This window comes from Argopecten irradians, chromosome 11 (assembly GCF_041381155.1).
Source record: "Argopecten irradians isolate NY chromosome 11, Ai_NY, whole genome shotgun sequence".
In the NCBI taxonomy this organism is placed as follows: Eukaryota; Metazoa; Mollusca; class Bivalvia; order Pectinida; family Pectinidae; genus Argopecten; species Argopecten irradians.
The window spans coordinates 17,572,025-17,589,961 of NC_091144.1; the positions used below are offsets into that span (position 1 = coordinate 17,572,025).

Here is a 17,937-nt window from a genome sequence, read left to right on the forward strand (position 1 = left end):
AGTCTCTCTGGGCTGGCTGACTGATGCGTGGTGGTAAGTTCTCTGGGCTGGTGAATGTTAGGTGTGGTAAGTCTCTCTGGGCTGGCTGAATGATACGTGGTGGTAAGTCTCTATTGGTGCGGAATGATAACGTGGTGGTTAGTCATCTCGGGCTGTTAGAATGATAACGTGGTGGTTGGGTCTCTCTGGGCTGGCTGAATGATAAGTGGTGGTAATGTCATCTCTGGAGTTGGCTGACCTGAGAAACGTGGTGGTAAGTCTCTCTGGGCTGGCTGACTGATAAACGTGGTGGGTAAATCTCTCTGGCTGGATGAATGATAACATGGTGGTAAGTCTCTCTGGGCTGGCCTGAATGATAACGTCGTGGTAAGTCCTCTGGGCTGGATGAATGATACGTCAGGTGGTATAGTCTCTGGGCTGGCTGAAGTGATAACGTGGGTGGTAAATATCTTGGGATGGTGAATGATCTAACGTGGTAGTAAAATCTCTCTGGGCCTGGTGTCTGATATCGTGGTGGTATGTCTCGTGGTGGCTGAATATGATAACGTGGTGGTAAAGATTCTCTCTGGGCTGGCTGAATGATAACGTGGTGGTAAATCTCTCTGGGCTGACTGAATGATAACGTCGGTGTAAGTCTCTCTGGGGCTGGCTGAATGATACGTGGTGGTAAGTCTCTCTGGGCTGGCTGAATGATAACGTGGTGGTAAATCTCTCTGGGCTGGCTGAATGATACGTGGTAGTAAATCTCTCTGGGGTTGGGCTGAATGATAACGTGGGTGGTAAGTCTTTTCTGGGCTGGCGGAATGATAACGTGGTGGTAAAGTTCTACTCTGGGCTGGCTGAATGATAACGTGGTGGTAAATCTCTAAACTGGGTGGGCTGAATGATAACGTGGTGGTAAAAATTTCTCTCTGGGCTGGCTGACTGATAACGTGGTGGTTAAGTCTATCTGGGCTGGCTGAATCGTTAACGTGGTGGTAAATCTCTCTGGGCTGGCCTGAAATGATAACGTGGTGCGAAATCTAGTCTGGGCTGCTGATTGATTAAAGTGGTGGTAAGTTTCTCTGGGCTTGGTTGAATGATAATGTGATGGTAAATCTCTCTGGACTGGTGAATGAAACGTGGTGGTTAATTCTACTCTGGACTGACTGGAATGTTAAACGTGGCTAGGTATAGTCTCTCTGGGCCTGGCCTGAATGATGAATGATCGGTAACCGTGGTGGTAAGTCCTCTCTGGGCTGGCTGATAATGATAAAGTGGTGGTAAGTCTTATGGGGCTGGGCCTGGAATGATAACGTGTGGTAAATCTCTCTGGGGCTGGCTGAATGATAAAGTGGTGGTAAGTCTCTCTGGAATGGCATGATGATTACGTGGTGGTAAATCTCTCTGGGCTGGCGCTGAATGATAACGTGGTGGTACGTCTCTCTGGGCTGGATTCTGATATGATAACGTGGGTGGTGGAGTCTCTCTGGGCTGGCTGAATGAAAACGTGGGGTGGTAAATCTCTCTGGGCTGACTGAATGATAACGTGGTGGTAAAGTCTCTCTGGGCTGGCTTGAATGCTGAATGATAACGTGGTTAGGGTAAATCTCTCTGGGCTGGGCTGAATGATAAAACGTGGTGGTAAATCTCTTCTGGGCTGGCTGAATGATAACGTGGTGGTAAATCTCTACTGGGCTGGTCACTGAATGTTAATGTGGTGGTAAAATCTCTCTGGGCTGGCTGAATGATAACGTGGTGGTAAGTCTCTCTGGAATGGCTGATAATGATAAAGTGGTGGTAAATCTATCTGGGCTGGCATGAATGATAACGTGGTGTACGTTTCTCTTCTGGGCTGGCTGAATGATAAAACGTGGTGGTGAGTCTCTCTGGGCTGGCTGAATGATAACCGTGGGTGGTAAGTCTCTCTGGGCTGGCTGAGTGATAACGTTGTGGTGAGTTTTTTGGGGTGGTGTGTGAAAAAAGGGTCTCTCTGGGCTGGCTCTGAATGATTAAAGTGGTCGGGTAAGGCTATCGTCAGGTATATAAGTGTTTATTACATTTATAACAATCTCTCTATGTCGGGACTAAAATGTTTATTTTGATGAAAATTCTGAGAAGTACTTTTTCCTTACCAACTGTGTGTTTGATATTACATCATCAGTAAGTTCGGACAAGAAATATTGTATTATTGTCGTTGTCCCCCACGGTTTACAATGTAGTTACTGAGATATGCCATTTGTGATTGATACAAACCTTTGTAGATATTTTTATTTATCATATATTTACTACGCCTTAATTTTTAATGGGCGATATGCAAACCAAGCATATAAGTTACAAAATACCAAAAGTAGGCTTAAGCCTCATAAAAATTGTCAAAAAGTTTTTGATGATTTTCAACCCAAAAGTAATTAACACAGACCATTTAAACTTCAAGAAAATTATATTTTATTTTGCTGATGTGCAGTGTAGTTGATGTACAGTGTAGTTGATGTACAGTGTACAACTGTACACTTGATTAGCTTACGATTATATCCCGGACCACATGGTCATCGTAAGTTTTGTAGGACCCACTAACCGCTATTATCTTTCTGTATATATGTATTTGTTTTCTCTATTTGGACTCTTAGAGTTACATCCCATCGTTTGTTTTTGTAGAGCTAACTGGAAATCATCTGGGGAATCATGGCTCTATTGAAAAAGGATACACTGAAACAAGATTTGGAGCGATTTCCGTCAACTTTCGAATTTGATACCAGCAACTTATCAAAGGACAGAGTTGAAAGTCTGATAAAAAAGTTAAATGATGACAGAGAGAACACTACCAAACCTGCTGAGGAAAACTTACAAATAAGAAACTTTCTATCATATCTGTATTGTTTATTGAAAAATCACAAGAAATCAATTGAGCTTCTGAACGAATCTCTAGTGATGGATCCTGATAATATCATTGCGAACGCAAATAAAGCCCGAATTCTACTGGAACATGGGGATATTTCTGATGTGGACGTCATTATAACCAGACTTAAAGAATTAGAACAGAGAGACGACTTTGAAATGAGAAAATGCCACGCAGAGTGCTGATTTAGCATACGCGTATTCACGGTCAGGACCTTGGTACCACCAACAGGCGATTGAACTGTACAACAAGCTTGTAAAGGTTTGTCCCAAAGAGTACACCTGGCATTTCGGACTGGGGTTGACTTTGCTCCGACGAACAAAATCAATTCCATACAAAGGCAGACGACAAACACGAGGAGGTAGCAATGGAAGCCCGCGAAGAGGCTACTAACTGCCATCGAAATCAGAAAATACTGTTTTATGTGCGACAGGCTTATGCAGAGCTTGGAAGAGCATTGTACATACTTCGGACACGTTACTACTGCAATAAGAAAACATTACCATCTGAAATAAAGCATATTGGAAAAATTGATTGTTTTTTCAAAGGCATTAGAAATTTCCCCAAGAGATCCATTTGAATACTGCAGGTCTGTGGCCAGTATGCGCGATACGGAAATAAACTAGATGAGTCCGAAAAATCTCCTTCGACAATCACTTGAAATCAGACCAACGTGCCATGCGTACCATCACCTTGCCCTAACACATTAAAGAGGAAGGTAGAAAACACCGAAGGCAAAATCGAAAAGAGGCGAATAGTACAGGATTGTCGGCATGTAAGCACACAATGAAAGGGAAAGAAAGAAACACAACCTACGTGCAATGATGAAGTCGCCATTAAGGTCTCCACTCACCCGGAAACGAGTTGCTTATCAATGCTGTAAAACTAATTGACAAAGCAGAAGAACTAAATTCTTCTGCATTGAACATGCAGTATGACAAGGGTATATTATATCGAATGTTAGGACAACCTGACAATGCTATAGAAGTTTTCAAACAAATCATTTCCAACAGAAAACGTCTTCCTAATAAAATGCTGCTGACAATTGTCTATGAACAGCTTGGACTTTGTCTTCTAGAATTGAGTAAAGCGACTGAAAACATCTCCGGATGAACAGGCGAAATTACCACAAAGATGGCCAAGCATATCTTTCATATGCTGTCCAACTTCAGTCAACAATAGTAGCAAATGATCCACTGTTCAAAGAGGCATGGAATGCCTATCCGACACTCAAAGAACTGTTTAGTGATGAACGCGATGAGAAGCCAAAACAACTGGCAGTCCTACACATGCTTATGGGAGATCATAAAGATGCTATCACTATATACCAAAAGTTGCTCTCAACGGGCAATGACAAAAATGGAGCCGAATGACTGCAAGAACATGTTGGAATGCCAATTAAAAGACGAAAAGTTCGAAGAATGCGTCACTCTTTTAACTTCATGGGAGTGTACAACCGTTCATGCAAGTCTTCCTAGAAGTATGATCTTTGATGTGTACATTAATGGTGCATTTCACGCATATTCAACGAATAACGTGCAGCTGGCATATCAACACTTCAGACGCGCCTTTCAAGTATATGGCATGTTCGAAAGGGCTTACGATGGTTCAAGTGAAGATGATGAAGGAGAGAAGCAAATCCTAATACTACACTCTTGTTCAGAAGACATGCCTTGCAGTTTGGCCGAAACTCTCGGAACTGTAATAGCAAGTCATACAGGGTTACGGTACACATTTAATACTGATGACTTCCTGGGGAATGAGATGACTGTGTCATCCATGACTTCCAGGATTCAGAGGACACCGTGTGTAATCATCATGACCCACGACAGTGCAGACCTGAGTGATGAAGACCAGAAATATGCCAACTGTGCTGTCCAAACGAACTCAGAGAAAGCGAAACCGAAACTATTGGCCGTGTCGGATGAAAGATGTAATGTTCCTGACATTGCTAGAATATTGCCTTTTATCCAGATACCTCCAGACCAACTACCAGAGGATCGTCTGCGCGAACACTTATCAGAGAAGCAGAAAGGTTGGGTTAGGGAATTCATTAATCTACTGAAACCTGGTACAACAAATCAACATCAGTAAATAATCGTTACCGAATGCTTCATTATACCAGAAAACGGTGAGCATTTTAATCACACCCATCACGTGTTTCACAGAACCACACTGGAGTACTATATCCTAGCATTACTGACGAGGCAGTGAAAGGAGAAACAGCCTTACTAACACCACAGACAAGTCAGAAAGACGGAACAGCAGTAGTGTCTCTATCATAAACCCCGTCTCCATCGAACGAGGAACTGGTCTAATGTTTCTCTGTCATACTGCATTTAAACACCATAGCAAATAACAAATGTTGACTAATTTTCCTCCAACAAGCTAAATATGTTACAGTTTCGTAAGAATTTTATCTTGCAGATTAATTCTTTGATTGTATGTGACTTCTTCCATACAAAAGCTGTACCAGTTATGTACACTGTGGGTGACCATTTTTAGCTTAGAAAGTAGAAACCATGTTAAAATACTGTAAGGATATGACCAGGATTGACGTTAACAATATATTATCAGGATTAACGTGATAAAGGTTTTTGCTGAACAAAATTTTTAAACTTTCTGGCTTGTTCGTGCCTTAACGGTAGAAGTCCTGAATAGTTACAGATTGCTTTTGAATTTGCTGATAAGATTATCAGTCGATCAACGCTATCATTTTTGTTTCTTGAGAGTTGTGTTAGACATCGATGATTTTATCAGCAAAACCGATTAAGACAACTTCCATTGTAAAGTGTAAAGTTAATCACTAGATTACGGAAAAACTCAATGACCTTCCTCTAGTACTTTCGCCATTTCATGATGGCTCTTCAGGAATATATATATATATATATATATAAACAGTTAAAGGGAAGCTGTTAAATGTAAGTATTGTTTATATTTATCAACATAAAAAATATACGAAAATACAATTTACTAGTTTTATATGGTAAAGTGTATGTATGTGTTGTTTACACATTTTTACTACCGCTTTTTAGGTCATCTGAACCGAAGGATCATGACGATCTATAGTTAGTGTGCGCAGTCCGTTAACGTTTAATTCAAACGACTTCTAAAATATCAGAAGGCATGCTGGAAAAAAGGGCTTCCAGCTGGGATGAAGGGCTACCAAGTTTTATTAATCGTTTGCACGCTCATTTCGTTACTCCACTAGCAGTAATAGGCACCAATTGATGCTCTAAAGACAACACCATTATCTGCCTATAAGTCTTTTGAGCTCGATATTGCAACTAGGTCATCTGAAGCGAAGTATCAGAATGACCTATAGTCATTGTGTGACGTTCGTAAATGTTTCATTAAAACGACTTCTTAAATATCAGAAGACCCAGGGTACTCATAATAGACAAACAAATTACCTTAACCTTCATTCAAGGTTATTGCTGTCAAATATAGCAGAAACATACAACTATTGGAGAATTTCTGGTATACAAGGCTTTAATTGTTTGTTGAAGAAAAGGTGAACATTTTCAATATACTAGTATATTTGCTTGATGCAAAGTTATTTTGCACTTACTCTGTACTTTGACTGTGCTTTATTTTGTCAATAATCAGATGATCGTTTAGGCCTATGGGCCTCTTGTTTGGGTCATGATTTTCTGTAAATGAGAACAAAACAAACTTTGATGGCTAACTTTATTTCATATCCAGTGCTACATTGCGTACAGGCGATTAACATAGGAAGGCTAATAAAGAAGATACGCATATACTGTACATGTTAATTATTTATGTGGTGCAAAACTATCAATTTTATACAGGACTATCTATAAAGTTTGACTATTCATTCTTTCCATATTACAGATTTACCTCCTTTGCACGCCGGTATCCCTGTGATGTCATTATATTGTAGGGAAACTCTAGTCATATTTCCTCTGAAAAGTATGACGTTATGCTTGTCTATATCTATGCACAAGGGTTGATAATTCTGTAACATGCAAATACAGAATATAGGATTTTGTTGATGATGATTCTGTTTTAAATAGGAACACCTATTGGTTATGCTTGTGAAATCCATCTGAACAACTGATCAGAATATAGAGTTCAGTGGTAAATGTCTTTGATTTTTAATTATTTTTATTATAGATGCTACTATTGACATCTATAAAGACTGATTCCAAGAAAAAGTAGACTTCTGCTAGTTACACTCACCAGAATATAATAAAACGTAAAGAACAGCCGGATGGAATTATTCATGTCCTTTGAAAGTAATGTTTTTGTTTTATTTTGAATATTTTCGAAATTTACAAGTACATTGTACATGTATAGAAATACAATAAACCACTCATTTTTGTTTATATCCTGGCTGTTGATGGGCTGTTCAACTTTAACCTATAATAAAACTAACATTATTTAAAAACAAATCCTCCAAATATTGGTCTTTTATATTAGATTTAGGAGTGATAGCTTAAGTGTACACAACCTCGATCAATATATATATACAGACATCCACTTATATAAAATCTGATTAAAATACATATAAAAAATAAAGGTAAATTGTGAAACTGTTTCTACCAGTTGAAGGTAAAAAGTGGCCTTCATATCAGTGTTGTCATGGCAACCTATCACATTCTGGGTTGTCGGAGTAGGAACTGTTCGTTAGAACTCTTTTACTCATTTTGTAAATTGTTCTTATCCATTTCAACATGTGTCAAGTTTAAACTATTCTTCATACAACCATTTCGTAATCTCCTTTATAAAATTTATATAATAAAAAAATCTTACTTTTAAATATAAAAAAAAATTGTAAATAATGATAATTGTGTTTAAAAAGCATCTTTAAATCTGTGATAATAAGAAGGTCAATCTACACATAGTTAGACCATCATCAAAAAACTACAAGATTATAATGATAAATCAAACATAACTACATATATATATAATACACCATAGACACAGTATAACAAGACTATTTCTATACACTTATACAATGTTAGGGACTATATTTAATCTCAAAGCGATAAACTCTTCAATACAAATCCAGCTCAGTAATGTCTAAACTCCATCACCTTCTGTGTACATGGTGTACATTTATGTTATTGTAAAATTGTGAGACGTCTTTAAAGAAATAATTTCTTAATTAAATGTTTTACCAAATTAAAAATGATTAGAAGATATGGAAATTATAAATTACTGAACTTAACAATGTTTTGTCATGGCCAAAATAATGCATGTTTAAGAAAAACAAACAACTTTTGCAACTTTACGTGCTATGTAAATACCCTGTCTACATATTAATGTTAGCCTTATTAGAATTAAAACAAACGATTAATACAGGGGTTTTTAAGATACGAAAATAGTGTGGACCACTTACGATTAGTCAATATAATGTCACAATCACCAGACGGTGGGTGGGAGTCATTTTTGGTGGACAAAATTCCCATCAGAATGGATATGGGAATCAATAGATATATATATATATATATATACATGTAACATAAAATGATATGCATTGAACATATAAGCAAAGAATTCTCAATCTCCATATACAACAAGCATGTAAAAGTAGTAACCTTACGATATGATACATAAACTTAAAAAAAACATCACTACTCAGTCTGTAAACTGCAGCAGTGCAGTGTAAATTGAAACCTCCTGAAACATCAGGATTTATAAATTTATAAGGTTTCTCACCAAATAATTTAGTATTTTTAAGGAAATTTTTTTAAGTTTTCTTAATCAAAATAATGACAGGTTTGTATGCAACTTTTAGGTTAAACATCAAAAATATATGAACCTCATATACATAATCTTTCTTATGGAATATATATATAATATAGATACACCATGATAGACAAAATAGATAGATTAAACTAGTATCTAGAGTGGCATTTGTCTGCTACTGTATTGGCTGTGCAAATCAGATTCAAGCAAAATACTCAAAACAGCTCCAAATATTTAACAATTTTGGTAAATATTTAAACAGGTGAATAAACTGATGTGTCTTTTAATTATTTCACAATGTTTGCATTCTAATCATCATCAAAAATATAAAAAGCTAAGACTAAATTACGGAGAATAAAAGTTCAAAGAAATGAATTAAAATGATGTTTTATGTGTCGTGCACCATCGGGTGAAGTACAACACAAAACAGAACTCTATGTTTGTACATGTACATTGGAACAAAAGTCCTCTGTTAAAAGTATAAATATCAAACACGGACATTTTCCAAATAGATATTCCATGAAATGCTAATTTAATTTGAATTTAACGAAATGTACCGGTAAGCTTATTTTCTACCCTTTGACTTTTTATGATTTCGGAATGTATGATTAAAAAAATCTCTGGAATGAGCAAACTTGTCAGCTCTGAAACCCATGGCCTGTAACAAATATTGAAGTAAATTATCTAGAACATAGAAGATGGGGGGCATTGGTAAACAGGTCTAAGAAATCCCTTGATGGGCCCCAGATAGAGTTGGATAGAACTCTTTTCGTGGATACCAGGCTGAGTCAGACCAGATTCCCTTAGTGGACCCCATAGAGGTCACTTTGTGGGAGTTTGCAGAAGTCAGATGGGGTTAGTTTAATTTCATGTCAGAAGCAGATTGACCGGGTGAAATGCTAGTTGAGATTGGTGAGTAGCAGGATGAGAGACACCAGGACAAGCTTTGTCGGAGTGACTGCAGAAGCAGCACTTGGATCCCGAGGCAGAGGACATTCACCGTTGATGTCACCACTTAACTGACACGCTGTCAACTTGACCGTATCAGGGAGGTCATAGGACACCACTGATGTTGACCCTGATGGAATAGAAAAACATATCAAATAGTTACTTATGAGTAGCCACAAATCATGCCTCAGACCTGTAAGTAAGTATATTTTCATGAAGCAAGGTGCACAATATGGGCATGTCTAATTAGTAATGTAACAGTAAAATACATTTATAAAGAACACACAACAAATCCACTAATTCACCTAATATTCACATTGTTACAAAGTGTCTTTCATTCCCCAAATTGCATATCATCATTTAATACCTTAATTTGTACATAAATAAAATGACAATATAACAAATTTTACATAATGAATGTCTATAATGTTTAGCAACTTTAGGTCTAAATGTGTGACCAAAATAATGACAAGAGGCGCCCACCAAAGATTGACTATGTCTGACAATTGTCAGATTGATCATTTCTCAACTTTTCAAACATCAACTACCAAAATCCAAGATGGGGGCCATCTTGTTGAACAATTGGTCCCAAAATGCAATATGCCTAACTAAGGCCCTAGGGGAACATACATATGAAATTTGAGAACAATCCCTTCAGTACTTTCCAAAAATAGCGATAACAAACTTTAACTATCAAAATCCAAGATGGCTGCCTGGAGGCCATCTTAATTACCGATCGGTCCCCAAAACACAACATGCACAACTAAGGCCCTATGGGAATCTACTTATGAAATTTAAGAATGATCCCTTTAGTACTCTCTGAGATATAGCGGTAACAAAAATTGTTTACTTGTAACTTAAACATTAGGTATTGAAAGCTTCCTGCTGTAAAAATAAAGATGATATTATTTCAATATACTGTTGTTATTCTGTGTACCTGGTTTGTAGTACAGTTCCGCAGTGACCATTCCACTTTTGACATCTGCTACATCGTTGATTCGGGTCTGCTGCAGGCGAATCACTTGCCTTTTGGCCTGTCAATAAGGTATATAATCGATACAAGAATTCTTTGGAAGTGGATGTGTCGCCTGCACAGCAGTTTAAAACATCACAAACAAGAGGCCCAGAGGGCCTGTATCACTCACCTGGTTTGTAATGCCAAGTAATGTTCTGAATATAGGTTCATTGGGTTCTTTTTTCTGAAGGAATTTAAATATTAATCTCTGATTTCCCTATTGGGCCCCACTGATTCTGCTCCAGAGGGTCAGGCCCAAAATTTATACAAACTCCGTTCCACTTCCCAGAGGATTTTTCTGGCACAAATTTGGTTACAATCCATGCAGAACTCTATGACTAGTAGCGATTTTAAGAATTTACCTCTCTTTTCCCTCTATTTACACCCCAAACGGTGTTTGTGGTCAAATTTGGTTACAATCCATGTAGAACTCTATGACTAGTAGGGATTTAAAGGAAATATTGACAGACAGACGAACGACGTGCCATGACATAAGCTCACCAGCCCTTCGGGCCAGGTGAGCTAAAAATAGTTATTTACAGTTGAAAATATTGCTAATAATTAGGTGAAGTTACAATGTCCTGTAACTCTTGAAAATATTGACATATTCTGACCAGTATCAAACCCATCCAAGATAAGCAATGTATCAAATTTAATTGAAATCAGACAATATTAAAATTATCAAGTGAAAACCGTTGAAATCATCTGTTTTGACGATTTTAAAGTCCCATAACTCTTGTAAATATTGACGGATTAGACCAGTATCAAACTTATAAGCAATATACCAAATTTGGTTGAAATCGGACAGTAAATACTTAAGTTATTGCGTGTAAACCTTTTTCCTGATGCCACCCCCGTCACTAATGCTGACATTGTGATACCTATGTGTCGTCCTTGTGTTGCAGGTGACACAAACCTATGTGTTGCCTTTGCGTTGCAGGTGACACAAACCTATGTGTTGCCTTTGCGTTGCAGGTGACACAAACCTATGTGTTGCCTTTGCGTAGCAGGTGACACAAACCTATGTGTTGCCTTTGTGTTGCAGGCAACACAAACCTGCAGGCAACACAAACCTATGTGTTGCCTTTGCGTTGCAGGCGACACAAACCTATGTGTTGCCTTTGTGTTGCAGGCGACACAAACCTATGTGTTGCCTTTGCGTTGCAGGTGACACAAACCTATGTGTTGCCTTTGTGTTGCAGGTGACACAAACCTATGTGTTGCCTTTGCGTTGCAGGTGACACAAACCTATGTGATGCCTTTGTGTTGCAGGTGACACAAACCTATGTGTTGCCTTTGCGTTGCAGGTGACACAAACCTATGTGATGCCTTTGTGTTGCAGGTGACACAAACCTATGTGTTGCCTTTGCGTTGCAGGTGACACAAACCTATGTGTTGCCTTTGCGTTGCAGGTGACACAAACCTATGTGATGCCTTTGTGTTGCAGGCGACACAAACCTATGTGTTGCCTTTGCGTTGCAGGTGACACAAACCTATGTGTTGCCTTTGCGTTGCAGGTGACACAAACCTATGTGTTGCCTTTGTGTTGCAGGTGACACAAACCTATGTGTTGCCTTTGCGTTGCAGGTGACACAAACCTATGTGATGCCTTTGTGTTGCAGGTGACACAAACCTATGTGTTGCCTTTGCGTTGCAGGTGACACAAACCTATGTGATGCCTTTGTGTTGCAGGTGACACAAACCTATGTGATGCCTTTGCGTTGCAGGTGACACAAACCTATGTGTTGCCTTTGCGTTGCAGGTGACACAAACCTATGTGATGCCTTTGTGTTGCAGGCGACACAAACCTATGTGTTGCCTTTGCGTTGCAGGTGACACAAACCTATGTGTTGCCTTTGTGTTGCAGGCAACACAAACCTGCAGGCAACACAAACCTATGTGTTGCCTTTGCGTTGCAGGTGACACAAACCTATGTGTTGCCTTTGCGTTGCAGGCAAAACAAACCTATGTGTTGCCTTTGTGTTGCAGGCAACACAAACCTATGTGTTGCCTTTGTGTTGCAGGCGACACAAACCTATGTGTTGCCCTTGTGTTGCAGGTGACACAAACAACCTATGTGTTGCCTTTGTGTTGCAGGCGACACAAACCTATGTGTTGCCTTTGTGTTGCAGGCGACACAAACCTATGTGTTGCCTTTGTGTTGCAGGCCACACAAACCTATGTGTTGCCTTTGTGTTGCAGGCGACACAAACCTATGTGATGCCTTTGTGTTGCAGGCGACACAAACCTATGTGTTGCCTTTGTGTTGCAGGCGACACAAACCTATGTGATGCCTTTGTGTTGCAGGCGACACAAACCTATGTGTTGCCTTTGTGTTGCAGGCGACACAAACCTATGTGTTGCCTTTGTGTTGCAGGCGACACAAACCTATGTGATGCCTTTGTGTTGCAGGCGACACAAACCTATGTGTTGCCTTTGTGTTGCAGGCGACACAAACCTATGTGATGCCTTTGTGTTGCAGGCGACACAAACCTATGTGTTGCCTTTGTGTTGCAGGCGACACAAACCTATGTGATGCCTTTGTGTTGCAGGCGACACAAACCTATGTGTTGCCTTTGCGTTGCAGGCGACACAAACCTATGTGATGCCTTTGTGTTGCAGGCGACACAAACCTATGTGATGCCTTTGTGTTGCAGGCGACAGCAAAGTACTATGTGTTGCCTTTGCGTTGCAGGCAAAACAAACCTATGTGTTGTCCTTGCGTTGCAAGCGACACAATAGGTTGAATAAGTAAGAACAACACATTTTCATGACCTGATTGTTATGCTTTAAAACTTGGATGCTAGGTTAATTGAGATTAAAAAGTAATTTTGGACCACCAATAAGGCTGACAATGAAACAGTGTTAAACACACAGAGGTATATATATCATTGCTTCAACATTACCAACTTACTAATAGAAAGGAGAATGAAAATTAAATTACCTGCATCTTTGCAAAGTAAACGACCACCTTTTCATTGACCTTTTCTATTCGTGATGCTCCATTTGGTAATTCAGTACCACTGTAGAAACCTGACGGAGGGATGACCGTAATCAAAACCATTTCATTTATAGTATCTTTGTCCAAACACCTGTCAATTAAATAAATTTCAATACAATCCAAAAGAAAACTCATTTGAATATATATACAAAATGTATAGCTTAGAAATTGAGCTCTCTACCCATGGGTAAATAATCTACCCCAGCAGCTGCCATTGGAGATGGAATATTAGTCGATATGTAATTTTGTAGATAAACATCATGTGTAGATGCTGAAAGAATAAATTGATGAGATTGGTTTTCCTGTTGATCAGCCCTGAGTGGGATCTTCTCTGTACACGGCCCTTAACAAACTAGAATACATGCATAAATTGTAAATATATGTTAACTAAACATCCCCTGAAGAGCAGTGATAGCTGTGAAAGCACTAGAGATTGCAGACTTGTTTTGATTTTTGTTTTTTAATATTTTAATTCCATCACAAGGATATATACATTTATTTATTCCATATATTAAGGTATATATATATATATATACACATATACAAATGAATAACGAAGAAGAGATACAACCATCTTAATGCCATAAAACCTTTTTAAACTTTAAAATTCAATATAACAATGCTGTTATGGATATCTTTCTGTTCACTAAATGTCTACTTAGCCCCTTTTATTACCTTGCATAGTATATATAGATATTTTCTGTTCAGAACAAATTGTATACAACACCTTAGAGTAACAAGGGGACATTTTCTTATAAAATAAAGAACTTACTCTACAGTCGTTATAATATCAAAGACGTTTGGGTTGACAGCGTTGGTGTTTGTTTCCAAGCGACATTTCTTCTCATTGTTAAGAGGTTCTTCCACAATGTTGTACTTAAACGACAACTAAAAACACACAAACATCAAATAATGTCACTTTTTAGGTACATATTACTGTTGAGGAATAGAATAATGTACCTAAGATATAGGAAATTCAGTGTTAAAAAGCTTTTGCTTAATGATGGTTAAAGGTTTAAATGTTGGTTTTCTCATGTAGGTGGACCCATCTACCAAATCCGAGTTCCAGCCCCTTATAATATAGCAATTGGAGACCAGATAATTTAAAAACAAACCAACCTTAAAATGAGGTCAAAGAAAAAAAAGAGATCACCATTCTTGGTGAGACACGAATAACTACAAACCAATATATAACGAGATTAATTAATGATCTTTATCACTAAAAAAGTTGATGTATCTCTCCTTTTCCTTTCATGATAATAAGTGACAACAAAATTAAATTGTCAAAATCTAAAATGTCAGTCAAGTTATTTATCTTTGGTTCCAAAGTGCAACATGCATAACTAAGTATCTTTTGAACTTTATTTGAGACAGATTTCTTTAGTACTTACTGAGAAAAAGCTGTATCAACAGGCAGAATGATGCATAGAAGGATGGATGGACAAGATATATTACTGATAAGTAAAGTTACTATAATTTTTACCCACCACAAGAACAGCAACACCTTTCCCTGAGACCCTAAACTTGACAAGAGTTGTATCATCTGGCAGCTGTATGAATGAAAAGACAATTTTGAGTATAAGAAATGATAATGGTTTCCTTGTTGGTCATTCAGTACATGTCTGACATCGTTCACCATGGAAACAATTTGATCCATTAACAGCATTTACTATAGATATTAAGTATTTGGCGAGAATTCTGAGTTAGCTACATAAGTTCTATAATTTTTATTACCAAAGTCACTTGTACCCTGATGGCCAGTCCTGATGGTTACCATGGCAACAAGAAATGTGTTTTTCTTCAAAAGAGCCATTTTGTAGTTACAGGTAGAGATGCTGAGTTATCAGTAAAGGATTAGATGTGACATACCTTAACCTTTTGTAGGAGGAACTTGTTGTTATCATTGACTGTGAGTGAGTTGGTGACATCTCCGACAGTATATTGGACGGCCAGGTTCATACCGTCTCCACTCTTTCCAATCAGAATGGAGATCTCCGCCACAGCTTGCAGACCCATCACAGTATCCTTGATTACAATTCAAAAATACTTCCTTAAATCCAAAGTGAAAGTCTCCATCTACACTACTGTTTTATAAAATTATACATGAATATTTTTAGTGAAAATCTAGATACTGTGAAGATCAATTTAATGAAAATATTGTAAACTGACCTGGGTAGAATGAAAGGCACCAGTACCAGAGAACTGTGTGATAAGCCATTTCAGTACACGACGACCTTGACCCTCGTTGTTTAACTTTGTATATGCCAGGAGTACATATGCTGCAGTCTCCACGTCGGAAGGTCCTGACGGAAGACTGCAGTACAATCGACCATCGTTTTTATACACAGCCTGTGTCTGATCACTCCAGTACATCATGCCATCTATAACAGTTACAACAAGGTATAAACCAGTTACATACAACAAGGTATAAATCAGTTACATACAACAAGATATAAACCAGTTACATACAACAAGATATAAACCAGTTACATACAACAAGGTATATACCAGTTACATTCAACAAGGTATACACCAGTTACATATAACAAGGTATAAAACCAGTTACATACAACAAGGTATAAACAAGTTACATACCACAAGGTATAAACAAGTTACATACAACAAGATATAAACCAGTTACATATAACAAGATATAAACCAGTTACATACAACAAGGTATACACCAGTTACATACAACAAGGTATAAACCAGTTACATATAACAAGGTATAAACCAGTTACATACAACAAGGTATAAATCAGTTACATACAACAAAGTATAAACCAGTTACATAATACAACAAGGTATACACCAGTTACATACAACAAAGCATAAACAAGTTACATACAACAATGTATAAACCAGTTACATACAACAAGGTATAAACCAGTTACATACAACAAGGTATAAACCAGTTACATTATACAACAAGGTATAAACCAGGTATAAACCAGTTACATTAATTACAACAAGGTATACACCAGTTACATATAACAAGGTATAATGTATATAAACCAGTTACATATAACAAGGTATAAACCAGTTACATACAACAAGGTATAAACCAGTTACATACAACAAGGTATAAACCAGTTACATACAAACAAGGTATAAACCAGTTACATACAACAATGGTATAAACCAGTTACATACAACAAGGTATAAACCAGTTACATTATACAACAAGGTATAAACCAGTTACATATAACAAGGTATAAACCAGTTACATATAACAAGGTATAAACCAAGTTACATACTAACAAGGTATAAACCAGTTACATACAACAAGGTATAAACCAGTTACATACAACAAGGTATAAACCAGTTACATACAACAAGGTATAAACCAGTTACATACAACAAGGTATATAAACCAGTTACATACAACAAGGTATAAACCAGTTATTACATACCACAAGGTTATAAACCAGTTACATACAACAAGGTATAAACCAGTTACATACAACAAGGTATTAACAGTTACATACAACAGTGTTCAACAGTGTTTACATACACAAGGTATAAACCAGTTACATACAACAAGGTATAATACCAGTTACATACATACAGCAAGGTATAAACCAGTTACATACAACAAGGTATAAACCAGTTACATACAACAAGGTATAAACCAGTTACATACAACACCAGTTACATATAAACCAGTTACATAAACAACATGGTATAAACCAGTTACATACAACAAGGTATAAACCAGTTACATACAACAAGGTATATAACGTTAATACCAGTTACATACCACAAGCTATAAACCAGTTACATACAACAAGGTATAAACCAGTTACATACAACAATGTATTTATCAATTACATATAGCAGTGTTTATCAATTACATACAGCAAGGGTTTTATCAATTACATACAGCAAGGTGTTTATCAATTACATACATACAATATATAAACCAGTTACATACAGCAAGGGTTTTATCAATTACATACAAGGTATCCTGTAGTATATGTATACTGTACTTTGTTTGGGTATCATTTTGGTGCATGTCTGTGGAATGTTTCCTTACCCTGATCCTGAGCAAGATTTTCCAGAGTTGTAAGAACATCAGTTGTCTTGGAGCTGCCCTCCTTGAGCAAAGGTGTATGCCAAGATGGCAAGTTGGAAAAACTTTTTGTCTCGAACCCATTCATCTTTGTTAGAATTGTAACTGTTTTCCAAAAGCATTGAGGACACCAGAGAGTTTATTCTGTAGTGTCTGCAAATGCAAATTAATGTCATGTAAGTAGTTTTTGAATTTTATGAGGATTTATTTATATGAATAGCATTTGCCCCTCCCCTATAAGTGCCCCTCCACTATAAATAAGTGCCCCTCCCTTGTAAGTAGTGCCCCTTTCCTATAAGTGAAAGATA

General features: G+C 37.6%; 1 protein-coding gene and 1 pseudogene across 1 annotated transcript; one reads left to right on the forward strand and one right to left on the reverse strand.

The window, feature by feature from the left end:
• The first annotated feature begins 3,699 nt into the window (after nucleotides 1-3,699).
• Nucleotides 3,700-5,363, forward strand: LOC138335735 (uncharacterized; annotated as a pseudogene).
• A 1,190-nt stretch (nucleotides 5,364-6,553) lies between these two features.
• On the reverse strand, nucleotides 6,554-17,730 carry LOC138334875 (CD109 antigen-like). The gene is made up of 8 exons (XM_069283693.1): nucleotides 17,594-17,730; nucleotides 15,727-15,938; nucleotides 15,427-15,582; nucleotides 15,045-15,107; nucleotides 14,330-14,445; nucleotides 13,501-13,648; nucleotides 10,479-10,575; nucleotides 6,554-9,671 (listed from the first exon to the last, which is right to left on the reverse strand). Exons 1-8 carry the CDS (start codon nucleotides 17,715-17,717, stop codon nucleotides 9,493-9,495), a joined length of 1,095 nt encoding a protein of 364 aa, XP_069139794.1. The 5' UTR covers nucleotides 17,718-17,730; the 3' UTR covers nucleotides 6,554-9,492.
• Nucleotides 17,731-17,937: the final 207 nt, after the last annotated feature.